Genomic DNA, 26,825 nt, shown 5'->3' on the forward strand with positions numbered 1-26,825 from the left:
ACAGGGGATTTCCCGCCAAATTACAGCTTCTTTGCAGTGTGCATCTCTTTTGCATCGTAGTGATACACGCTGTAAAGAAATTCCCGCCATTTGTATTAGCGTCCACGCCATGTTATTGGCCGACTCCTAATTTAGGCACACGTGGCGGCTAGCGATTGGCTTGCTAGCCGTACATAAGGCTTGGGTAGTTTCCGCCCAAGCCGGAGGAGGGAGGAGAGAGAGATATTCTGTGTGAAGATCTCCAAACGCTGTGGACCCTCGCGGACCCGGCGCGCCTCCCCTAAGCAGGCAGAGAGAGGCGATAGAACCGAGCCTACGGAGCTTTCGCTTCTCGCCTCTCCCCGTCACCGAGCGCAATCCTAGACGTATCACTTTCCTGTAATTTCGGACCCCGCGGAGCCTAGCAAACTCCAGGGAAAACGTATCGGACCCGCGGAGCCTGAATAACTCCGGGGAAACTTTTCAAACCCAACTTAACCTGACCCGCGGAGCCTAGCAAACTCCGTGGGAGCAATCGTTTTGTCAGAGTCCTCCAACGAGGGTTCAAGCGGGAGCTGTGCCTGGAAACTTATCCAGCCTACACCGATACCATCTTTGGGTGTAAGTAAACAATCTTTTCAATCAACCGTTATGCCTCCGTGACTAATTCTAACTCGTGTGCACAAGACTGCCCTGCGGTTTCTCCCACCCCGCGTGTCCGGGCTGACAGCCACAGCCCGCGTGCACCGGAGACAGGTCTGGTATGACCCCGGTTTGCCCCCGGCTTGCCCATGGCGGCCAGAATGGGATCGGAATCACCGCCGCATGTGGCGATGAGGGCAGGCTCGGGGCCCGGCCCGCACAAGTTACAGCAGGGAGCTGCACTTCTGTCTGCGTCCTGTGTATTGGAGAGCAAGAAGTTGCTGGCATAGTGTGAGCCTCCCTAGAAACGAAGTGGGGATATATATTAATGGCCAAATAAGCAACAGTACTTAAGTCTATGTCGAGGGCTTGGTTTTGTCTTCAGTCTTCCCAATACAGGGAGGTCTGTATTGGCCTGGCTGAGAAAAGCAACCTGGCGGGAAAACTTGAGGAAGTCCTAATGGGAAGGTCAGAGGCAGGGGTCTGCATTTTAACCTGGTGAATCTGGCTAGGGATTACATCGTTGGATTTAAGATGCAGGCTAAGAACAGGTTATTGTTCTGATATTGTCTATTGTTTGTTTATTCTTTTATCGCTGACTATATCTCAGCATATGGTCACTGATTATCTTATGTTTGTTCTTGTTTTTTAAAATAAATCCTTTCATTATCTTTTTATAACCCACGTGATGTCGGTGGTACTTGTGATTCCAAAGTATTTTGACCATTCAGACTTGCTCAGAAAGAGGGATCCATCTTTTCTGAGTGTATGACTGCACAAAGGTATGATCCTTTTAGCTGGCAAAATCCTCTTTGCTAAAGGCTGGCAAAACTTGAGCAAGACAGGTAGGCCTGAGGCACTATAGATCAGGAGTTAGCATCTGGCACACCTCAGCTGGTTCTCAGTGGTCAAGCAGCAGACAGCAAAGAGGGGTTTGGGGCTGAAGTGCACCCCAACTTGTGGAAGCACTCCTGGAGTATGTCTAAAGGGCACATCCAGGCTGCGTCTGGGGCTGGGGCCCATCACGTTAGACATTTTATCAAAGTTAGCATTTTATTGAAGAGTGAAGCAAAAAGACATGCTCTTCAGCCTTCTTAGCACCCTCTGCTACTAGCTTTTCTTTTCCATTGGGTAGTGAACCAATTCTCTTGGACTTTCTTTTAATCTCCAAAAGGTTTTTATGTTACTTCTGATATCCTCTTGTCAGCTGCATTTTGTGCCTTGGCTTTTATGATTTTGCTTATCAATTGGCCTAGTTTCCCCTGTTTATACAAAGTCTGTCTTCTGTTTCAGGGCATTAAATAGCTCATAATTAGCCAAGTTGGCCTCTTACTGCACTTTTTGTCTTTCCTTCACATTAGAATGGTTTGTATTGTTCGCTTAATATTATTTATTTAAGAAACTGCCAACTCTTCTGAACTTTCCTTCTTAGATATATTTCCCCTTATATACCAATTCTCTATGTTTATTGAAGCCTGCCTTTTTTTAAGTCCATTTTCTTTATTTTGCTATTCGCCCTCCCCTTCCTAAGAAGCATGGGCTGATTCATTTTGTAGCCCCTGTCACCATTGTCCACCTTCATATTCTCAACCCATTGCTTCTTTGTTCAGACTCAAAAGAGCCTCTCTTGGTGGTTTCTTTTTTTCATCTCCTGTATAAAAAAGTTATCCCTCACCACAGCTCCCAGGTCTAATTCATGACGCTTCACAGAAAGCGTCATGAGTTAGACTGATCCTCCTGAGCCAACAGATGTTAGGTGTTGGGTCGGGAGGGTAGAGGTTCAGATTCCAATTTGAAGCTGATCCAGGGGAGACGGGCTGTGTCTTTGTAGTCTCTTCCCCTGGCTCTGCTCCCCGTTTCCCAGCTCCCATTCTGTCTCAGAATTGTTTTCAGAATGGGAGGGAGGTCCATTCTGGATTTTCCCCAGCCACATTGGAGTAGGGGGGGTGGGTAGATTGGAGCCTCCCACCCCACCCTCCAGTGCTGGCTGGGCAACTACCAAATAAGCTCCCTCTGCTCCCTTCCTCCCCACCCCCCATTCTGAAAACAATGCTGGGAGCAGTGCTGGGCTGTCAGCTGAGCCCTGCTTCCGGTGTGCACAGACACAAGTTAATGAAGGTGTTCCGCTTTGGAGCACCTTCTTCTGAGGTAATGAGGGTTCAGATTTTCACAGAATTGGGTCCTTTTAAAGTGCTCTAGAGCTGTGCACTTATTTGGTCACAGCTGTAGAGTACTTTCAGGGGCCAGATTGAGTAAAAATTGTCACATCTACCTGCCCCTTCAGTCATTAAAACTGTTACCTGTTTAGAGTAAGATGACTTCAGGTCTTTCAGCAGCCAGAGGAGAGCATGGAAATATCATGAAAAGGTCAGAAGGGGTAATAATGAGGCGTTGTGCCTAGACCGATCTAGTAGCTACTATGAATAAACCTGGCTCTTACACCAATGCATGCCACTCTGTTTTCATATTAGTCTATGTTTGTCATTAAAAAAAAACTGGAACAAGTTACTTGTTAAACATCTCAGCTCAGTAGATATAGTGCTTAATAAATAAAGGATGGCAATAAATGGGAATTTCTTATATGTAAATGAAAAATAATTTGGAATAATAACATTGGATGAGTTTTTGAAAGTTTTTGTCTGAGGGGGGTATGTATGTGTGTAGCTGTATAATGTTATATCAATGACAGAAAGAGACCTTTTTGCTTTCAGCACAGTCCCAAGTATTTCTTTTTATAGCCTCATTGCTTGGAGGAGTCTGTCAGTTCTTGCAGGTGTGAAAAGGGCTAGGGTAGAAACAGATGTTGCTTTGTGGCACTTTTGTGCTGCCATAAGTGACAGCAAGTAGAAGTCCACACCTTTTGTCATGCCACGATGTAGCCACAACAAAAGGTAGTAATAAATTGTGGCACTTTCTTGCGGCAGGTATCTATTTGCATTATGGTAAGAGTGCAGTCAACCCAGAACTGCCCAGACTCTCCTGCTACCTCAGGCAGGTGCTCCCTGGGCTTGAGGGGCCTGTTCCTGCACACAACAGGAATTCTGGATGCAGAACATGGCCCCTTGAGCTGAGGGAGCACCTGTCTATCTTTACCTGCTTCCAGAGACATGCCCCAGTAATATTAACATCCCCCAGTAATATTTGGGGTGCATCTCTGCAAGCAGGAAAAGTTAAGGTTCCCCGCTTCCTGAAAGCCACCCTGTGATTGTTGAGCGTATGTGTTTGGTAGCAGGGATCTCTGAGTTTCCCTACTGCCAAGGGGGTCAAGGGCACATCCCAGGACCATGTACTGCATCAGAGTACCCTGGTTTTCTCTGCTCCCAGAGATGCACCTCTGGGATCTCTTGGGTACATCTCTGGAAATGGTGCAAGTCACGGTTCCTCACTTGCAGTGATGTGCTCCCAGCAATCTCTGGAAACCCCAGAGATTGCCAAGGACACATCAGGAAGTGGGAGCCATATTGTCTGTTGCCCCTCAAGATCAACAGGTGGGACAACAAGCAACCTGTGTTTTGTCCAATGAAATGGATTAGCTGTGCCAAGACTTGTCCCAGTACAGCTTATCTCAGGGGTGGACAATTATTTCAGGTGGAGGGCTGCTTACCAAGTTTTGGCAAGCTGTCAAAGGCCACATTGGTAGCCCCGTCCTTTGACAGGTGCCCTGCCCCCTGGTTGCCATCTTGTGACCAGAAATCCTGCCCCTTAACCTTTTACCTTTGCCAGCAGAAGTCCCTCCCCTTGCCCCTGGAAGTACTCCTTTCAGTAAGGGGTTTTGCCATCTCAGAACCAGAAAAATACCAAATTATATTCTAAAAATTGAACATCCACAACATTCATTAATTTGATTTCAAAAAATATTTTTGTCCTGATTTACATGTGTTTGTGCAGTGTACACAGAAGTGACTGAACAATAGCTTAAAATGAAGTCTTACTCTTGTATATTGTTGGGGGGGATATAGAGGGTGGGTATAGGTTTATGGGGGGCTGTTGGTGTGTGGATATGTGGAGTGTGGATGGGTATGGGGTTTGTGGGGAAATGTTTGTGCGGGGAAGGTGGTTGAGGTGTATGAGGGGGTGTGGGTATGGGGGTCTGCATGTATGGCAGTGTGAGGGAGGATGTGGGTGCATGTGCATGGTAGGATGTGCATGTGGGACTCATCTTATGAACACACATGCACACACTCTGTCCCTCTCTCACTGCTCACATGCACATGCACTCTCCCTCCCTCTCTCCCTCCCTCCCTCATTGCATGCATACACATATGCACACTCTCTCTCTCTCTTTGTCTCTCTCCCTCATTGCATGCACACACGCGCGCGCACACACACACAGTGTCTCCCTCCCTCCCTCATTTAGGGTTACTATACATCTGGGTTTTCCCAGACACGTCCTCTTTTTTGGCTGCCTGTGCTGCGTCTGGTTTTTAAAATAAGAGCAAATGTCTGGGTTTTTTGCTCTTCCTCTGCTCTTCCAGGCTGGCTGCTTGGGGCTGGGAGCAGTGGGCAAGGTAACTGACTGCCAGGGGCCATGTGGGCCCCAGCAGGCCAGTTACAGAGACAGTGCGTTTGTGTGTGTGTGTGTGTGTGTGTGTGTGTGTGTGTGTGTGTGTGGGCAAGTGTGTGCACAATGCAGGAGCTGCTGGGGGGGCCAGGGGTCTGCGGGTTGGGAGTGAGGGGCACCAACAGAGCTGGGGGGCAGGGGTGTAGATCCAGAGTGTGGGGTACCAGCAGTGCTGGGGGGCCAGGGGGGCTGCAGGTCCAGAGTGCAGGGCTGGGGGGGCAGGGGGCTGTGGGTCAGGAATGAGGGACACTGGTAGTGCTAGAGGGGTGGGGGCTGTGAGTTGGGAGTGAGGTGGGGCTGGCATGACTTGGGGGGCAGGGGCTTAGGAGTGAGAGGCAGAGACAGGGCATGGGGATATCACTGTCCCCCCACAATCATATGTCCCTCACCCCTCTCCTCCCTCGCTTCCCCCTCCCCCTCCCAGGTGTCCTCTTTTTTGATGCTGGAAATATGGTAACCCAACCGTTATTGCATGCGTGCACACACCCATACACTCTTCCTCTCTCCCTCATTGTTCTCTTTGTCTCTCCCCTTCCTTCATTGCAGGGGCAGATGCACGCATACACACATGTACATACCCCCCTCCTGCTTCTAGCCCTGGGGTACTGGTATGGGCCTCATGCTCCCAAGGTCCAGTGATGCAGCCAGGAGCCACGTGGTGCTGGAGCAGCTGGCGGGCATGCAGGGAAGCAGTGAAAGCTGTGGCAGGCAGAGGCTTCTGGTTGGGGAAGTGGGGGTGGGATGGGGCTGGGCTGGCCTTGCTTCTGAGTCCTGCCACATTCGCCTGGGTCCTACTGCCCCTGTCTCCTGTCATCTTTGACAGGTAGCCAGGAGCAGATAAATATAAATTTTCTAAATTTCTTAGGGGCCCGCAAGCTGTATGAGCTGTATAGAATGGTCTGGTGGGCCGGATGCAGCCCATGGGCCATATTTTGCCCTGGCTTATCTGCTTCATTTTGTGACATCTATTTCTAGCCTTAGTCTAATACTGAAGTAGAAAGTGAAACAGCCTTAGTATTCTTATTTACTTATCCAAATCAACAGCATTACATGAAAATGCAAGATCCATATATGATCATATGCACCAAAATAGCAAAATGATATAGACAGCTGTTGTGCTGAAAAACACTATCCATGCAGCTGTTTAGGACAGGTGTTTACTTACATGAAAGTCAGTGTTGAACTAACAAGTCAGATACTGGATCAGTGAAAGGGGCACTTGGGAGGTGCATTTTGTCATTCTGTAAGAGAAATATGTTCATGGTGACCTGGCATATAAAAATCAAGCCGAAAAGCAAAGAGCAGTATCTGATCTAAATATGCTGATCACTGTGACCCAAGTGTTGCCATATTTACACATATGCAGTACATCTACATGTGTGCCTGGGAGCACAGTAGTTTGAGCTGGAGCAGAGCAACCCTGGGCTGGCAGCGGGTCTGGGGAGTCAGCCCCGGGCTCTGCGTAGCAGCGTTAGGCAACAGAGGCGCTAGCTGTGGCACAGGGGTGCTAAAGTGTGGGTCTAGGTGGCAGGCAGCCCCAGCACTTCAGCACCTTTGTATCTCAGCCAATGCCTGTCACCATCTGCACATATGTTTTGGCAGAGTTAAGTTTTGGCGTAAGAGTACTGACCCCAACAGTCTCATCTTACAGTACAGTTAGTTGATTTGCTGTGTCCTAATACTGGTGTAGGTGTAGATGGTGATGCTTTACTGTGGAGCTGATTTGTCAACTTTGCAGTAAAGTACACATGTAGATGTACCCACTGGATGTGTCTGCATGAGACATTTACTTTACAGTTGACTAACTGTGCAGTATACATCTTGGTGTCTACATGTGCACTCTGACTAGGGTGCACAAAATTAATAAACTCCACAGTGGTAGTACTTGTTAATACAAGTACTACCCTGCTGTGGAGATTTTTCATGTGGAGCAGTGCATGTGTAGATGCTGACCCAACTGACTGGAGAACAGGATGCTTCAGTGCAAGGGTTGCCTGCTGACTAGCCCCTGGTGCCCCAGCCAGCTCTTCTGCAGCATGTTGAGCCCAGTCCGAGCAGCCCTGAGCTGGTAGTTTGAGCCCCCGGGTCTTTCTGTCAGCCGGGGCTGCTGCAACCTGGCTCATTGTGCTGTGTTCTGGGCACATGTGGAAACCATGCACCCAGGAGCTTCTCAGGAGCAATAAACTGCAGAGCTTTGCAATTTATTGCTGCTCATTAATGGCATATGTAGACGCACCCACTGAATAGGGTTTTATTCCTTTGGTAGTCCCACTGACTTAGAAGTAACTGTATACAGAGTAAGGTACTACTTACCATGAATAAGGATGGCCACAAATCTGGCTTTGTGGCACTTAAACACACATAATAAAACATTTCTATCATCAGGAGACCTAGAGTTGGCATGGTGTCACAAGCAATGATAGTTCAAAGCCAGCTACTATATTGCTGAGCTAGAAATGTCTATTTCCAGAATAGGTAGCTTGTTCAGATGTCATTTAGAATAAGAAATAGTTCATTGTAAAGACAAACCCAGGTGGGAGATGTTTGCAGAGGAGACATTTTTCATTATGGCTTAGGGCCTGCCTTTAGAAGTTGGCACCTCTCCTTTAAATACCCAGCTGAAAGTAGAGAAGGATGTTGCATCATAAAATGTAGGCCAAAATTCAGACAGGCAGTAAACAGGTAGCGCATTGTTTGTGAGGTTATATTATGGAAACTGGTTGTCCTGTCTTAGACTTGCATAACCAGCAGTTTTTCAATTTAGGGGTTATTTATTACTGGCTTTTAGAGGCCCCTCTCCCTCCCCTTTCTGGACATGCCAAGTCAGGATTTATAAAGAAATGTTTAAAGATAGCTGTTAGTTTTCCTTGGCTAGCTGCATCCTCTTCATTGCCTGCTCATTGCAGTATGTGAGGCGTATTCTGAGAAGGAAATGATTCAGCACTTACATCAAGTAGCAGCAAATATATTCCATAATGGGCTGTATTGGATTGGATGAGTTGCAAGGGAAGACTGAGCCCTTGGATGGACTGCAGTCACATAACCAGGGTGTAGGAAAGGCTGCAGCGTTTTACCAGCTTGTATACAAGTTGGCAGCTCTGCAAGCTTTGGAGGGGGTGGAATAGAGGATGAACGTACAAAAGCAGAAGCATAACTTATTTTGGATGCCAGTACTGGCTTCTTGCATTGGCCAGAGAAGCTGTTCCATCAAGGTGAGCCATAAAAATCATGCTGGTAGACAGACGATGTGGAGGGCAGGAGATGGTATTATCCTGGAATAGGTAGGGGGAAGTGTTCTGATATAGCTAGGTTATCAACCACGTATGTAAACTTCCAAAATGTGCCAGAGGACATTAGCAGCATATGCTAATGAAGAGTGACATCTAATACTTCAGCATGACTAGAAGGACATAATGTCAGCCAGGCTGCGGGACCTCTGCTGGCTGGCAGAGAGGGGGAAATGCTTAGTAGCGTATCCCAAAGTATTTATCAGGACAGGGAGAAATAACCCAATGGGCACTGTTATCCAAGCTTTTGAGATGTGATTGAGCTTGATTAATCTGCTAAACCCACAAAATTGTACTCTGCCCTACTTGTTGCTTCACAGTATTGTGCTCCATAGGACTTTACAATGGGGGTTTTGTGTTTGTTTTATTTTTGTTTTTTGTTTTTTACTAAAGCAAACTGCCCATAATTGAATAAAACTGGTAGTTTAAAATTTTGTAAACTAAAACTTCTGGGTCCCCTGATCTAGTCACCCCTAATGGCTGCTAAACATTTCCTGTGCGCCAAATTAACCTCAGTCAACATCTTGCAAACTTTGCTTTGGGATGCGTAGATCATTCCCCCAGGCCTGTGACTCAGTGTTCCAGGTGAGGTCTGTTTTGTGTCACCACACTAGCTCTGCAGTTCTGAGCTTGTATTTTGTTCAGTGTCCTTTCAAAATTTCAGGATCCATCTTCTTCCTGCATAAGTGGCAAATGATACTTCTTGTCTCTTCCCTACATTTTGGTCTAAATATAAGTTCAATAACATGTTAATATGACCTTCTCAAAGTGGTCATTATTGCTCATGTTGAACTGCTGAGAAATTAGAATGTAATTTCTCTTTTCAGTCCCTGTCTCAATTCTTAAATGAGCGTAGCTTTCCATAAATCTAATCTACTGTATTTTCTCACATACAGCACTCCCTGGAATATAATACACAACTTGTTTTTGAAAGACAGGATGAGGAGAAAAAGATGTTTCTAGAGTCATGGCTACATAGAGCAGGGACAGAGCCATGTCTTTAGCTGGCTCACTACTTTGCCTGCTTAGGTTAACAGGAACAGCTAGCAGACTGGCAAGATTGCCATAAGAAAAGTTAGTTTGACCTTTCTTAGCAAGATCATCCAGACCATTAAAAAAGAGTGTTGATGGTTAACACCTGTGGAGTGAAGAACAATGGGCCATTAAGTCAAATGATTCCCTTGGTTGCCTGAATAGTAATGATGTTTCATTGTGGAGCAGGAATCAAAGCAGTGTGCTTCTATAGTGGGGAGAAAATCAGCTTCCTTGTTTAATCCATGCACCCCAGTTTTGTTGGGGAGGGCTGATATGGGGGGAATCACATGTTTTGTATGTGAGAAAACATGGTATATAAAATGGTTTCATAACACATGGCATCCAATCTGTTACAGAGCATTTGCTGATTTTCTTCAGTTACTAGCTTTTACACTCTGACAGCTTAAACTGAAGCTGTTGTCCAAAACCTAATTTTAGGGTTGCTGACTGTCATGAGAGGACACTAAAGTTAGAATGTTATACTTTCCAGGCATAAATGCATACACTCATTGATAGCTCCTGTGTATAGTAGGGTTTTCAAAATGTTCCCAACTACTGTCTTATCGTCACCTAAAAATCTGGTTCTAAATATCTCCAAGCTTCCTTTGGAGAACTTGAATGTACACTGTTGTGCTTCTGAAATAAGGTTTAATTGTCTCCTTGCTACCTGTCCCCTTCCATCCCTCTGTTTTCCATTTTATTTTTCCATAAGTGAATCACAGTGAATTTATCTGTTTACCACTTTAAATACTAGCTACACTTGCTTTACTGTCTCTTTAAGTCCCCTAAACCTGAAAGCATGAACTGCTTCTGGTTCACACTCATGTCACATCATAATAGACATGTCTTCCATGCTTGTTTGATGCTTAAAGAACCATTCTGTTTCTACCTGAAATAAAAAGCAAGATCTTTCAATAGGTGATTGCTAAGTTTAGATTGAGAGTGCGAATGATTCCAACACTTGCCTAATAGGTATTAATTAAGGAACAGAAAAAATAAGAGTCCCCAAATTACTGGATATGTAAATTGATTAGTTACTTCTGCTAATTCAGTTGGACTTAGATAATGGTGCTTCTGGCAATTGGCGACATAGTAATTGGGGATCTCTAGGAAAGAGTTTTTGAATTGAATACAAAATGTACTTGAAATGAATGGCTGTAACATTACTGTGAACAGATTCCCTCCATTGCTAGTATTTCTTCCCTGTGTTTTGCACTCTTTGTAATTGGCGATGATGATGAAAGGATTTCCCCTTAATCTGTAATGTTTTGTCTCAAAACATATGCATGTTTCTGCTTTGTGGTCAGTCTATATCAACTGTGGGAATGGTGCCATCAGCTAATTATCCTTAATGAGACTCACAGAGTCCACAACTGTGTATGTGGATCTGAATATATACTTATAAACTAGGACACTATGCCAAGTTTAACATTATTGTTCTTGTAAATAATTAATATCAGTAAAGCCATTTGGATTTTTTTTCATTTGTCTTTTGTGGGAGAAGCTGACTTAGTCCAAGAGAAGTGTTGGCAAACCTCGCAAAAAAAGAGATTTTTTTTTCCCCAGTGTTCCTGTGGCCTGAATCACTGGTTTTTTGCTGTAGTGTTGCCACTGATTTGTTTGTCTAACAGCAATTTCTTTGGAATTGGTCCACTCTTGAATATAGAAAACCTTGAACTATTGCTGAGGGAAATGCTTTTACCTGTCTTGAACTAGAGCAGAAAGATGTCAATAAGCCTGAAGTGAGGTCATTCAGTGAGCAATGACTGAATAAGTTTTTGGCAATTAGCTGAATTTTAGTGAGGTTTCTGGAAGGAGTGGAAATTGCAAACAGCAGCAAATTTGAAGAAATTCATGGAGCTCAGGAAATGTATTGTTGTCTAGAGTAAATATTATACAGAGGAGTGAAAATATCGTGCTTTGAAAGTAAACTTTTGCTACCATTTGTACTGTGAAATTACTACTTGCTGTTGTAGCTGTCTTTAAGGTTTAAATTTAAAATGATATCACTATGACAGCCTTATTTTCCTCGTGCTCCTGAATAGGTATGAAATATTAACACTATAGTAGGTTTATGTAAAGAAATGGCATTTCTTTCTCAGATCATTCTGATGATGATGAAGTGGAAAAAGCAACCACTACAACTAGAGCGATGAAACAAGACATGGTCTCCAAACCTGCTACATCAAAGAAAAGAAAACAGGTTGGTAAGATTTGCAACAGTTTTGAACTTTGAGGTTATAAAAATAAGGAAATTCAGCTTTTCTCTCTAAATAAGGAGCATTATTCTTCACTTCAGATCCTGATCTTTGCTTAATACTGTTGTGTTGTTGATTGCTGCTGTACTCCTTGGAAATTATCAAGTTTGAATGTTAAGAGATTCCAGTTAATTATTTTACTCGAGTTTTATATGGCTTCAGTACGGGCCACAACATCTTTCCTCAAGCCAATGTTTAAGATGACCCTGCAGTGGTACAGCTGAGTGATGCACAGTCATTTATGGCATGCACAATTTGCTGTCCTAGGAGTCCTGGATGTGATTTTGCCCTGGTTGTATCCAGGTTATTTTTCTCCTGGAGTGGCCATTTTTATTTGGGGAGAAAAATCCTGAATATCTGTACATTTGTAGTTTCTCTTGGGAGGGTAGTGACTCTCCCAGGAGAAACTGAATGTATGAGGCCTTAATGTTGATACTGGGCAAATCTTAGGAGGTTACATATCAAGTATTGTGCTGCCTGAATCTGTCCACATTGAAGTGTCCCTTAAACGTCAGTGGGGAAGGATTCAGATCCAAGTGACTGACATCTTTAGGAGTCCAATTCTGCAGTGCTGAGCACCCTTAATTCCTCTGAAAGCAATAAGAAGTGGTATTGCTCTGCACCTCATCCTTAACAAATACTGCAGTAATCTCTCTGATGGACAGAAAAATCCCAAATGAAATGGAAGGAAAAGTCATCCATTGCAAATCACAGAGGCCTTTGATCAGAAACTGCCAGTATTGCTGCCTCCAGGTTATCATACAAAGATGCGGACTGCATGGCTGGAAGGTATTAGAGTGATGTAAGAGCATTGTTCTTGTGGATCATTGATTTTACATTCAGCTCAAGTCACTGAATAGGCAAATGTCCTGCCCATCCACTGACATATGTGTAGTAAGTTTGTAATATCATTCTAGTTTGTAATGTCAAGTGTCAGTGCCACACTTGGCCCAAATTGGCACCTTTCATGTGAGTCTCTACCAGTAGACCAAAGGCTGAGTGGGCCATAAGAACGGAAAGAGTCAGAATTGAGGCACTTGGAGTAATCTGAAGAAAGTTTACATTACTTTTACCCCTCCTGTGCCTATCTTGAGGTTGACAGTACAGCAACTTTTACATCCATTAGCGTAAATTAAATATTTTAAACAAAGTAAAAGATGTTGCAGTGAACAAGCTACTCTCCTTGTATTATGGCCTCCCACAGGGAGGAGTCAGGATTGCTTATTTTTTTGCCTTAGGACAGTGGAGGCCAACCTTTTTGGCAGGTGTGCCACAAAGTAACCCTTTGCCCTCCTCAGGGGCCACTCTTGTCCCCTTCCCCTGCCTGGTCTACTGCTCTGCTTTCTGCCTCTTGCCCCATCTACTAGTGTGCTGCCTGCCTTTTTCCCAATCTGCCATGTGCCACACACAGAGGCATTGGCCATTCCAACCTTAGGACACATGACACTAATGGAGATTGTCCTTTGGCTTAAAGAGCAGAAGTCTGAGTGTTTGGAACAGGGGAGTTTGAATTTTATTCCATGGGCATCCATGAAGCTCCATGTGCCAGCAGTGCACAGAATGATAAGGACTATCATTTTAAGGTTTTTCTCATGTGTACTAAATTGCATACTTGATTCCCTTGTCTCGTTAGATTGATGGTCCAGAAGGTATTTTGTTGTGGCCTTCCTGTCTGGAAGCCAGTCAGGAGACAACTAAATAGAATTAGGCACAACTCTATTTTCAGTCCACAGACTGTTTGGATAGTTTATTTAATTCTCAGATTGTTTGCAGGCCTCAAATGAAATGAATAATTTGTCTCCATTCTAAAGTGGCAGTGATATGTTTATTTTGTCACTAAATCTCAACTTCAGAGCCATTGGCCTAACTGGCTTGCAAGGTTTCTCACGCACATGCACACACGCATGCACACGCACACATGAATGTTTTCACTTTACATTTGGATTTCTAGTAACTTGGCAACGTGAGGAAAAGCTGCATCAGGAACATAACACAGGAAATATTTTATGTTCTGTCTATGATTAACAAACAAGGAATTCATGACATTTTAGTTCATAAATCAAGTGTCTCAGCACAAATTTCCTGTTTTTCTGCATTTTTAAAACTTCCATGTAAAAATAGTATAAAAATGGGGCCAGGTCAGAAAGCAGCGGGTTGTTTGTCTTTCAGAAGGAAAAAATACAAATGGCTTTTATTTTTAAAGCAGTGTGCAAAAAGCAACTGAACACGCATGAGAAGGTGACTAATATATTCAGAAAGGTTAGAAGTTGAGTCTGAATAAGATGCCTAAGATTCCAGTCATCAGAAGATATGTTAAATTACAACTATTCATTAGTTACATTTCTCTTCCACAGTTTCTTTTTAATTTCAATGTATGAATTAAAAATTATCCATATTTTATCAATGAGGGTGTAGAAGTGGGCTGTCAACAAACAGGCGAGTGACTGAGCTCAGATTTCCAGAATCTGGGCCAAAGAGCTTTCTCTGCTGGGCTGTGTTGCCTCTTCAACAGGTCTTCAGTGAGGGATCAGAGTTCTTGTCTACCAGGTTTTTGGTCCCACCAAAATGGCGCGAGTCATTTCCCATGTTAGAATGTTTACTATTGATACTACAAAGGTTAGCATTAACAGTCTAGACAAGCTAAAAAATAGTAGAGAATTAAAATATTAGCATTTCAGATGGCTGCTTGGAATATTGTGCATTAGAGGAAGGCACCTAAGGCAGACCAGATTGGAGGCAGAGCACAGAGGAGACTATCCACCTGGGAAATTGCTTCCTTTTTAAATGGTGGAAAGGGACGGAAAATGCAAGAATCTGGGATCACTTCCTACAGAAAAGACACTTACCAGCACAGGGTTTGATCCTCCTCTCCTACAGATTGGAATTGGAAGTAACACAGATAAAGTCAGTGGTGTCACATGTGTAAAAGCAGCTTCAATTGAATGGCATCCAGAATGAGTGAACAGAGGGAACAGGCTCTTTTATAGGTATGGTGATAGCAAGTGGGATGAAACTTGTGAGGTGGTCAGTGGAATCATCCTTATTCTATGGGAAGAAAAAGGAGAGGGTCCACCTATGACTGGCTCTGTGATGGCATTCTTTGACCAGGTCAAACTGAGGGCTTAGTTTCTGCCTAAAAATTTGTGCCAAATGGTGACTTTGTGATGAATATCTATGGCAAGTTTTTCCTGAGTGTCTGTGGACAGCCAGAAACACACAAGAGAATGGAACAGGAATAGTTGGACAGAAAGAAACTTCCAGCCTGAACATCAAGGAAAATTTAATGACAGTTTGGTTCTGAATAACACTGGAAATATGGGATGGGGAAGAAAGAGGCACTATTGCAAGACCAGAGTAATGCTCTTGGCTCCAGTGAACCTCATTAACTGCAGTGAAGATACACTTCCTTTATATCAAGGATACTGGGAGCAGGATTTTTCTCCTTGGGAATGATCTCTACTTACATGGTATGAAAATGTGGCCCATCCTTGAGATGAAGGGCGGGTCCATAAACTCCCAAGTACATTGCCATGTTCATGCCACCAAACCAGTGGAAATAAAAGGAATTTTTGTGTACATGTAAGGACAGAAAATGTGATCTGAAACAATTGTTCCATTGAAACCATGTTCCATCAGAAAATACTGGTTTGACAAAATTGAAATGTTTTTGGGATCATGACAATTTTGGTGATTTTTTTTTCCTATGGGGATGCATGTAAATGCCTTGGTGTAACAGTTGAAATGCTCCATTTAGACTTGTTATATTATTTATAACACAACTTAAAAGTCAAAACAAAAACACTGAAGCAATGTTATCTTCACCTTTGTCAAAATAGTGCATGCAATGAGGTTATTCCAATGTTTCCAAGCTCAGTGATCCCAGGAATTTTGTTTAATGGTAAATTTTGCCATTTCTGTTTTTTGTTCTAATTTAAAAATGTCTGGATTTCCAGCTGAATGGAAATTACAGCTCCTGACCAGCCCCTAGGACAGGGGCGGACAATTATTTTGGGTTGAGGGCCGCATACTGAGTTTTGGCAAGCCATTGAGGGCTACATGACAGGCAGCCAAGGGCAGATAAATATTAATTTTTTTAATCTTTTAGGGACCCCATGGGCAATGGGGATAGAATGGGCTGGCAGGCCACATGTGGCCTGCGGGCAGCATTTTGCCCACCCCTGCCCTAGGAGAAAGTATCCTTAAGGATTCAAGGAACTGTGTGAATGTCAGGACCCAGCTTTATCTCACCGTAATCCACTCTGAAAGAGGAGAGTCAAATAAAGCCGTAGCTGTTCTGCAGCTTCTCACGTAACATTCTTTTCATCCTTAAAATTCAGCAAACTCTCAGCAACAGTAACCAGAGTTTGATAAAGTCCCCTATGCAGACTCAGTGTAAAAAGAGAGGAAAAAATTAAGAGGAGGGCATAATCTTCAGATTCTTGTCAAGGGACTAGGGTACATGGTCTCTAGTAGATGAGCCCAGTAGAGACAGAATGCCTAGAAGATGGACTTCCAGAAAATAATTAAGTAACTTACCCTTATCTTCCCCCATCTGCTGCTAACCACTGCCTGCTACTGCCCTTGGTCCTTCCTGTTTTGTCTTTCACTCTGCTTCTGGCTTTCTTCCCACAGCCATTGCTTTGCCCTCCCACCCTGCCCTCCTGTTTGTATTCATGGCTTGTGCCTTACATCCATGTCACTGCACCTACCTATACCCTGATCTATCTGTCAGCATCTCTCTCTGGTCCTTTTCTCATGCCAGATGCGCTTGTTCAGATTCCTGGTCCTTTAACTCATTTTTCACACTGCCCCCTCCAGTAACTGTCCTTGTTGTGACTCTCCACTCAGGCTGGTTTGAACCATGAATCTAAGAGTACTGTACATGCACCAGTTCAGGCTGGGGGCTGACTGGCTGGGCAGCAGCTCTGCAGAAAAGGACCTGGGGTTACAGTGGACAGTAAGCTGAATATGAGCTAACAGTGTGCCCTTGTTGCCAAGAAGGCTAATGGCATATTGGGCTGCATTGGTAGGTGTGTTGCCAGCAGGTCAAGGGAAGTGATTATTCCCCTCTATTCAGCACTGGTGAGGCCACATCTGGAGTACTGTGTTCAGTTTTGGACCCCCCATTACAGAAATTATGTGGACAAATTAGAGAGAGCCCAGCAGAGAGCAACGAAAATGGTTCAGGAGCTAGAGCACATGGCTTCTGAGGAGAGGCTGAGGAAATTGGGTTTACTTAGTCTGGAGAAAAGAAGATTGAGGGGGGATTTAATAGCAGCCTTTAACTACCTAAAGGTGGGTCCCAAAGAGGATGGAGCTGGACTGTTCTCGGTGGTGGCAGATGACAGAACAAGGGACAACGGTCTCAAGTTGCAGCAAGGGAAGTTTAGGTTAGACATTAGGAAGAACTTTCTCATTAGGAGGGTAGTAAAACACTGGATCAGGTTACCCAGAGAGGTGGTGGACTCTCCATCCTTGGAAGTTTTTAAGACTTGGCTAGACAAACCTTTGGCTGGGATGCTGTAGTTGGGGCTGGTCCTGCTTTGAGCAGGGGGTTGGACTAGATGACCTCCTGACATCCCTTCCAACCCTAATTTTTGATGATTCTATAATACACATGATTCTATGCATCACATCCTAGATCCCACAGGAAGCACACGGAAAGGTTCAAGCAGCCCAATGCTTTATTAACACTACGTCAGTCCCCCTCTGCTCTGTGGAGCCCCTAGTTATTGGGAATCTAGGGACTGCCATTGCAACATGGCTCCAAGTCTGTCTGTGCTGCTCCTTTTCCTTCCAGTCTCTTCCCAAGTGCCAGTGCAGCGTTATTCCTGAGCAGACATTTATTATGGGCTTTGTCCAGTCCCATATAAAGTGTTCCATATTATGAGGTTTCCCCCATTTTAATGGAGAGAAGACTTGCAAATATGTTTTGGGCTCAAGCTGTTTCTCCTGCTTCAGCCCATTTCCTCCCAATTAAGCTCCAGAGTCATTATGTCTAGCTGTGATGCTCACACCCCTCAGATACTTGCAGGCCATCATTAGGAAGTTTCTAATGCAAATTTCTGTGGCTGTGCATCGGCATTATAGTCGTACAGAACATTTTATGACTTCTTAAGGCCAACGTCCCTTACAAGGTAATAGAAAAAGAGCAACAACTATGTTTCCAACAAGAAAAATGAGTACCTCAGTAGCCAAGACTTGAAATAGTTTTTATTTAGCCCTTAGGGGATCACTAGCTCATATATCAGTGTATGCAGCCTCTATGGCTGGTCTGCTTTTAGAGGTATGGGAAGAGTTAATAACAGAGGGACAGTGGTGGGAGAGCCTTCCAAAACACTTTTTTTTGTATTTCTCTGGTTTTTACCTTTGCACTCTTCCCACTTCTTGTGGTATAAGCAGGAAGAGATACACCAGGTAGTGGGGCAGTTCAGACCTGAAACATCTTCCAAAATATTGTATTGCGACTGTTGAAGGGAACCATAAATCCAGAGCAGTTACTTCTAGTTATTCTCTCCCTGCTGCACAGTGTGTTTCATGATCTAGGTGTTCCTAGACCCAGTTATTATCAGATTTTGTTTGGGTAAGTTTAGAATGGTGATCACACACAATAACAGTGATTAAGTGTGTTTAATTTGGGGAGTTCTGTTAACCTATTCCTTCTGATTTTTGTTTTTAGTTTACCTAAACCTGCTGTTGGCCAGGTATGAATGTGCAACTACAGCATGCATGGTTCATCTTTCTTTTCTTTTATTCCTTTCTCAGCTACAGCAGTGCACACCTGAAGTCGTTCCAAAAGTTCCTCTAGGTTTACACTATTGTGAGATAGCAGAATTTGACTCCCAACTGTACCTTGATATTTTTTTCTCTACCAAACAGTCATGGTCTGATGTATTTTAGGATAGCAATATCTCTGTTGAATCTCATTTTACATGTGCTTTGCAGCCTGCAGAATGCTTTCTGACTCAGCCTGAAAAACAAGGAGAAAGCACTGAGAAGACAAAAAGGAGAAGGAAGGTACGTCTCACTCTTTGCTAAAGGTTCAGTACAAAGAATTCAGGAGCAGGGGGAAAGTGGGCACTTTATTTTTACTTTTCTAAAACATGTTATTTTTAGAAGGACAACTCAAATGTACTGTGACCAAAAGGCTGCAGTGAGTTTTAGAAAGGCGATAATCCCTCTCTTCATTGATTTCAGCAAATGCATGGACCAAACCTTGTCCTTTCATCCTGAACAAATAAAGTGAATGAGCTTAACGGAGGGATTGTAAGCATAAGAGCCAGCCACTTCAATTACTCCGTCATGGGTAAAGAAAAGCAATTTGTTGTGTTAGTCTGAAATCAGGCGGAAGGCAAAGTACGGTGGCATCTTAGAGACTGCTTCAGAGAGGCATGAGCTTTGGCAGGTGATGACCTACTTATAGGCTAGAAAAGCTCATGCTTTTCTAAAGTACATAGTTAGTCTCCAAGGTGCCTCACTGCCCCACCTTCCTCTCATGGATGGGAGAGCTGTCCCTGGTGCCCCTTCTCTATATAGCACCAGTGAGTGAGCTCTAAGTATTGACTTTTGGCCATGCTTAGGGGTCTACCTAAATCGCAGAGGAACGTAGCAATTTTTGTGGGTTGATTGTAGTGTAAAGTTCTAATGTTGCAGTCATTTTGCAGTGGCCCCACCCCTTGGTGCTGATTGGCGGAGAGGCCCAGGGGAGGGGAGGAGGGACAAGTGGGCAGCTGCCATCTTGATTGCTGCCTGCCCTTCGTACATCCCTATCCATTGGCATTGATTGGTGGAGAGGCTGGGGGTGGGGAGGAATGGTGGCTACCATCTTGATTGCTGGTTACTCTTCACGTGGCCCTGCTCCTCTGCCCTCACTGGAAGAAAGGCCCCAGCAGAAGGAGGAGAGATGAGAGGGTGGCCTCTATTTTGTCTGTTGCTCTTTGTGCTCTTGTCCCTCCAGCTGGCACCTTCCCCTCCCAACAGTGAGAACATATACTAGGGAGTCAACATTTTATTTGTATTAAATTATTAAGTTTTGTTGTTATTGTTTATTTCATGGACAATCCTAGATTTTGTAGTTTCCATGAAACCACAAATTAAGGAGATCCCTAGCTATGGCCCTTTCTTGCACCCATGGGCATCACCTTCACCCTGCAGGTTGGTAGGCGTTTCATTTAATGTCAAAACTCATCCATCCTCTGGGGAATTTCAGGGTTTAGCTTTAAACGCAGTGTTGGCAGAAAAAAATCATGTGTTTTGTGCCTTTTACCACAGCCAGAGCAAAAGCATCCCATGATGGAAATGAGTGGGTGAGGCCTTAAAATGAGTCTTCAGTTTGTATGCAAATAGTTGGGGCTTATTTAAAGCTTTTGATTCAATGGGAACATGTCACTGACACACAACCTGATGCATAACCTGTCAGGAAATCGTTGTGCAATACTTGTCAGCCTAATCTATAGGTCTCAAACAAGCTGTTCACTCTTTAAAAAAAATAAATCCTTTGCTTTTCAACCATCTGGAAAGAATTGGAAGAAAAATAATAAAATTTCTTATGTGAAGAACATTTCCCCACATCTTGCTTTGAAGGAATAGAGCATGTTCAGGTGTCCTTGCTTGTGCTGTTATGGAATTTCTTGTTAATATCAGCATTCCCCTCAAGAGAAATATATTTTTCCTAAAGGATTTGAGTGACTCAGTAAATGATGTAATGATCCTATGAAATGGCAAATTATCTTGAGGCCCTGAGTAAATGAGTCTGGTTGATTTTGGGTTATTATCTGTGAAGCAGTATGTAAAACGTAACTAGAGAGTGCGCCACACAGCAGAAACATTTTATCCACAGAGGATATCACTTTAATTACTGCTTTTGATGGAGTGGGTTTGAAATCACAGGCTTGGATACTGCCAGGGCCAAGTCCAAAGACTGCTGAAAGCTAATGGAAAGTCTCTCAGTGACTTCCAAGGGCTTTGGATCAGGCCTTGCATGTATGTGGACCAGGCAAAAACACTGACATCCATGATGTTGAGGTCTGTTGTGTAAATAGGATTGCAGCCTACAATGGATGGAGGAGTTAGCTGGGACTGCTCAAATGAGAGCTTCTTAGCGTCAGGGGGAAGGGTTCACAGTCATGCCAGTTTTGCTCCATGCTGCTCTCTGCTTAAAAGTCTTTTATTTGTAGAAATGGTGATATCTACTTAAATAAAGAGAGATCCAGGCTTTTTTATTTATTTTATTCATTCAGTAATTTAGAACAGAGCTTCTGGCTTTGGTGCAGCTGGCTTGCACTGGCAGTGCATGTCCCTCCCCACTCATGTGGCAGTGGGAGAGGGGTCCATGGGCTGCACGTTAAGTTCTTGTGGGCCATAGGCTGACCCCTCATGGGCCGCCAGTTGGACAGCCCTGATTTAGAAAGTCAAATCGTGACTTCAGATCACAGCAAAATGTCCCACCGTTTTCAGTGGGGTGAGGACTGAGCACTAACATATGGGCTTCCCCTCTAAAAAGTTACTTTCCTGACTACTTGTTCCAGATGGGCTTCTGGATAATTTACAGAAAAGCTTGTTGCTCTTCTTTATGTTGCAAAATAATCTTCAAAAAAGTTCTGTTTTTTAAAACGTAGGTTTGCTTTTGAAATTTCAGTCTTTCCCACATATAGCCATGTAGAATGCAGCATCTTGCAGACACTCCTATACACACATGGACTTTCTTTCTCTGATCTCCCTCTCCTGCCAGCCCCACTAGACACTGGGTGCATCTACATGTTCATTAATGCAACTCTGCTACTATGCATTAAGTTTGGCACCTCTCATATAAGGTACTACATGAAAGCACATTAGCCTGTGCTAATATTCAGTAGCAAACTTTTTTTTAATGATGCTTAATGTGTAGTAGAGTAATTCTACTGTGTATTAGCCTTGTTTTTGTTGTGATATGCTTATGTGAAGTAGAATTAGTCTGCTGCTCATTAAGCATCTCGTGTAAAAGTGCCCACTGAAAACCTCCATTCAGGTGCCTGCCTCCCTAGAACGTCTAGGTTCTACAAAGATCTTGACCAAATCCCCTAACAAACAAATCATCTGGTATTCTCGATATTTCCAAAGTAGTATTGTCACACCCCATCATTCAGGAATCACATACCAACTCCCCCAAACATATGTTACTCATGGTATTTGAAGTAAATAAAATAAATCAGTATTCGGTTCTTTTTCTTTGCTTTCTGGTTTTTGACCTGTGATGGTGCACTTCAGTCATGTTTTCCAGGTTGTTCCCTAAAGCCAAGAGGGCTGAAAGCTATCTTTATTAATTTAACGGAAGCTAGGATTTGTATGCAATCACTTGAGCTCTGAAGCTGGAGCTTAAAGAAAAACACCAGACATTGGGAGATTTGTGATTTGAGAGTTGCTAAAATGCTAAAGTAATAATCAAAACAAAGCTTATGCATAGACATACCTTTTCAGGTCAGTTTTAATATGCCAATACTGCAGGAAAATATGCAATGTGCCTGGGGATTTTGCTTCACAGTGTATCTTCTTAAAGACCCTTGACCCAGTTCTGAAAACCTCGCTCCTAGTGACTACAGTGGAACTTTTACCTGATTACTAGAACTGTATGTGAGCTGCACATGCATAAAAGAATAAAGAAACATAGTCTTATGTAGCATTGTGGATAATTGAATAATATGCACATATTCTACTCAACATGTCTGTTTTGTTCTTTTTTGTAGAAGAAAATTTCTGATGTTCTTGCAAAATCATCTCTTAAACCAGGAGTCCCTGAGGACCTGCAAAATCTACTTAATCGGCATTTTGGTACTAAACGTTCAGTAATTGAACTAGAAGAATTAAAACTGCCAGGTAAAAAATGCTGTAACAAAGAGAGATGTTTTTACTGTTTCTTGCGCAGGAGAAGAATTATTTTCTTCTAGGAAACAGAGGATGTTTTAGGACATATCTAAGTCCGGTGGGTCTATTTTATAAAAATAATTTCAAAGTTATATTGCAATGTTGTTTCAACTGATTATTTCTTTTGGAGTAAGTAGTGGCTCTGCTTTCTCATTTTCGTGGTTATGGGAATGGAAGGGAAGCATTTTTAAATAGACCCACTCTCTGTAAAATGTTATTTCAGGAACTTTTCTTTTTTATAAGAAGTGATGGGATTTCTGAATGATGATAATGGCTAAAAAGACTCCTGGTGTTAGTTGAATTGCACCCAGATACTTAACAGATCGCTCACCTGAACTAAAGCATATTTTAAATGAAAAATAAACAGTTGTCATTCTAATTGGTTCAGGTTCTTTGTACCTGTTGACTTTTCAAGGAACTACATGAAATGAGCTGGTGATTATAGTCCAGTGTGTAGTGGATGGATTTCAACCACACCTAGCTCTTTTGTTGACAGTCTTCTGGAATCGCTTCCCTTACAGATCAACCATTAAAAGAGTATGGCATAGAGACAAAAGTCTTATGTCATTCCTTTGAAATTTTAAGGCTTGCTAGAGGTGTAGTTGAAAGTGTTCTGCTTGGCCTTTTGTTTTGTGGATAAGGGGAAAATTCATTTTTCAGAACTGTCAATGCAGCATCTTTCAAAAGCTTCAAATTCATAAAGTTATTTTGTTTCAGTTTAAAAGTCAAAGTATAATTTTCTTAAGGTTTGGAAAGTGAGAGGGTTTTTTCTGTTGTAGCTTACCTTAGCTCCTGATAGATTTAGCTTAAAACTTTAAAGGTTTTTCATTCTGAGCCTGGGGGGTAGCATTAATCCTGGTAATTGAAGTTATATGAAGTTAATATTGTGCGGGCCGGGGGTGAGCCGGGCCTGTCTTTGCACACGCGGGCTGTGGCCAGCAGCCCGGGCACGTGGGGTCGGAGGAGACCGTGCGGGGTCAAGGCACTCACGGGCTAGAATTAGTTACAGAGGCGTAATGGTTGATTGAAAGATTATTTACTTACACCCAAGATGGTCGTGGTGTAGGCTGGACAGTTTCCAGGTGCAGCTCCGCTTAAATCCTTGTTGGAGGATTATGACAATTTCGGTTCTCAGGCCCCGGAGTTGTTAAATCTCCGTGGGTTCGAAAATTGAATATATAGGAAAGGGATACATCTAGGATTGCGCTCGGCGACGGGGAGAGGCCAGAGGCTGTTTAGACCTCTGTTGCCTGCGTAAGAAATGTGTTGGGTCCGTGAGGATCCGCAGCGCTTAGAGATCTTCACGCTCTCTAAGTGATTTCTCTCCTGGTGTTTGTGGAGTCCTCCAACTTGGGCGAAAACCACTCAAGCTCTTTATACAGCTAGCAAGCCAATCGCTAGCCATTACGTGCGCATATATTAGAATCGGCCAATAATGTGGCACGAATCTTCATACAAATGGTGGGAACTCCTTTGCACCGTGCATTTCTGAGATGCAAAAGAAATGCACCATGCAAAGGAAGCTACAAATTGGCAGGAAATTCCCCGTTGCACCGGAGTTCTCTTCTGCAGCAGAGAACTCCACCGTGCAAGGAAGCTGCAATTTAGCGGGAACATAATTTAGCGATGCCAAAGCACACACAAACAAAAACTCACAACTTTGGGTTGTGACAAACGTGAGCACCTGTTTTTAGATATTGTGTACTTGGAGCCAACAAGACCCTACTTACAAGTTAATTAACTTATATGTTAGTTTATTGCTACTCCCTGAACTCTTTCTGCCCTGTGCCCCTTGTGGAACATTTCAGTCCAGCTGTGCTCTCTCTTTTGTAGTGCTTAAAGCTTGTCTTTCTAGATAGCTGCTCTATCTTGACAGCTTTGTTTGGACACACATGATCCTAGTTTGAACCTAATTTCTGCCTTTGGGGTCAACTTAGCTTTCTTCATGAATCAAGAGATCTGCTCTTCTCCCACATTATAGCCTGAAACCAGAGAAGTTCCTTTTGTACTGCTCTGAGCCGCTTAAATTTTGTATTTCTAGGATCTATAGGGTACTGTGCAAATAATACATCTCTGTGATCTCTTTCCCAATCAGAAAGGCCTTTAGGCCAGAGAAGCAATTCATTTACATATGGATTGAGTTTGGGGTTGTTGTTTTTTTCTGTCTGTTTTTTTTTTCTTTTGGCCAGGAGTAGGAAGCTTACAAAGCCAAGGAGGTTAGTGACTTATACAGCTGTCAAGTCATTCATATCAGATCACTGGGCAGAACAGAGAGCAACTACTTTGAGTTGTTTGTTCATGTCAGAAAAATACAGTGAATGTAGACGCTTTGCTCTGAGCCAGTGTGGCTTTTGTCTGCTGCAGGCTCTGGGTCTGCAGTTTTCTCCTTTCTGGGCCTGTCTAAGGTGTCACTAACATTGGTGATACTGAAGATTAGTGATTTTATTTAGTCTTCCAGTTGGAAGGTAGAGAAGAACCATGTCTTTGTCAATCTTCTTTTTAACTATTCAGTGTTGTTTGGTTATTAACAGTGTTGCTAGCTATTAAGCAGAACAGTCAAAGATATATTTCATAGATTTCATAGAAGGAAGGGACCTCGGAAGATCATCGAGTCCAGCCCCCTGCCCATAGGACAGGAAGTCAGCTGGGGTCATAGGATCCCAGCAACATAAGCATCCAGTTTGCTCTTGAAGGTGTTCAGTGTAGGTGCTTGAACCAACTCCGGTGGCAGGCTGTTCCAGACCTTGGGTGCTCAGACAGTAAAGAAATTCTTCCTTATGTCCAGCCTGAAATGGTCTTGTAGTAGTTTATGACCGTTTGACCTAGTCGTCATCCCTTGGGGCGCTCTGGTGAACAAACGTTCCCCCACATACTGGTGGTCACTCCTGATAAACTTATAGGTGGCCATCAGATCACCCCTGAGCCTGCACTTTTCCAGGCTAAAGAGCCCCAGGGCTCTCAGCCTGTCATCGTAGGGTCTGCTTCCCTGACCTCTGATCATGCGCGTGGCTCTTCTCTGAACTCTCTCAAGCTTCTCCACATCCTTTTTGAATTGTGGAGCCCAAAACTGGACGCAGTACTCCAGCTGCGGCCTCACTAAGGCCGAGTACAGGGGGAGAATGACATCCTGGGATTTGCTTGAGAAGCATCTATGGATGCAAGCCAGCATTTTGGTCGCTTTACTAGCCGCAGCATCGCACTGCAAGCTCATGTTCATCTTGTGGTCAATGATGACCCCCAAGTCTCTTTCTTCCATAGTGCTAGCCAGCGTACCACTGCTGAGCCTATAAGGATGCTGCGGGTTTTTCTTCCCAAGGTGGAGAACCTTGCATTTATCGGCATTGAACACCATCAGATTCTTGTCTGCCCACTTGCTGAGCCTGTCCAGGTCAGCCTGGATCAAACGCCTGTCTTCTGGTGTGGGTGATTTGCCCCAAAGTTTGGTGTCGTCAGCGAACTTGGCCAGTCCGCTTCTGACTCCAGTGTCCACATCATTAATGAAGATGTTGAACAATATGGGTCCAAGGACAGAGCTTTGGGGGACCCCACTGGTCACAGGACACCATGATGAGTGACTTCCATCAATTACTACCCCCTGGGTCCGACCACGGAGCCAATTTTCCAGCCAGTGGATCGTGGTGGACCCAAGGCGGCAATTGGCCAGGTTCACCAAGAGGTGATCATGGGATACCATATCGAAGGCTTTTTTTGAAGTCAAGATATATGACATCAATCTCTTCTCCCTTGTCCAGGTGATAGGTCACCTGGTCGTAGAAGGAAATGAGATTGGTCAAGTAAGACCTACCCGCGACAAACCCGTGCTGGCTATCACTTAAGATGTTGGCGTCGGCCAGTCCATTAAGGATGGCCTCTTTAATAAACTTTTCTAAGATCTTCCCCGGGATAGAAGTCAGGCTGATGGGCCTATAGTTAGCTGGATCCACTTTCCTCCCTTTCATAGATTCATAGATGTTAGGGTTGGAAGGGACCTCAGTAGATCATCGAGTCCGACCCCCTGCATAAGCAGGAAAGAGTGCTGGGTCTAGATGACCCCAGCTAGATGCTCATCTAACCTCCTCTTGAAGACCCCCAGGGTAGGGGAGAGCACCACCTCCCTTGGGAGCCCGTTCCAGACCTTGGCCACTCGAACTGTGAAGAAGTTCT

General features: G+C 43.8%; 1 protein-coding gene across 1 annotated transcript in view; it reads left to right on the plus strand.

Moving 5' to 3' along the window:
* Positions 1-26,825, plus strand: part of CMSS1 (cms1 ribosomal small subunit homolog) — a 417,726-nt gene that overhangs the window by 371,779 nt on the left and 19,122 nt on the right. The window contains exons 4-6 of the mRNA XM_059720440.1: positions 11,607-11,707; positions 18,708-18,779; positions 22,484-22,613. Coding sequence (XP_059576423.1) covers positions 11,607-11,707; positions 18,708-18,779; positions 22,484-22,613 — 303 coding nt within the window. The remainder of the gene's footprint in view (positions 1-11,606; positions 11,708-18,707; positions 18,780-22,483; positions 22,614-26,825) is intronic.

Source organism: Alligator mississippiensis, chromosome 1 (assembly GCF_030867095.1).
Source record: "Alligator mississippiensis isolate rAllMis1 chromosome 1, rAllMis1, whole genome shotgun sequence".
Classification (NCBI taxonomy): domain Eukaryota; kingdom Metazoa; phylum Chordata; order Crocodylia; family Alligatoridae; genus Alligator; species Alligator mississippiensis.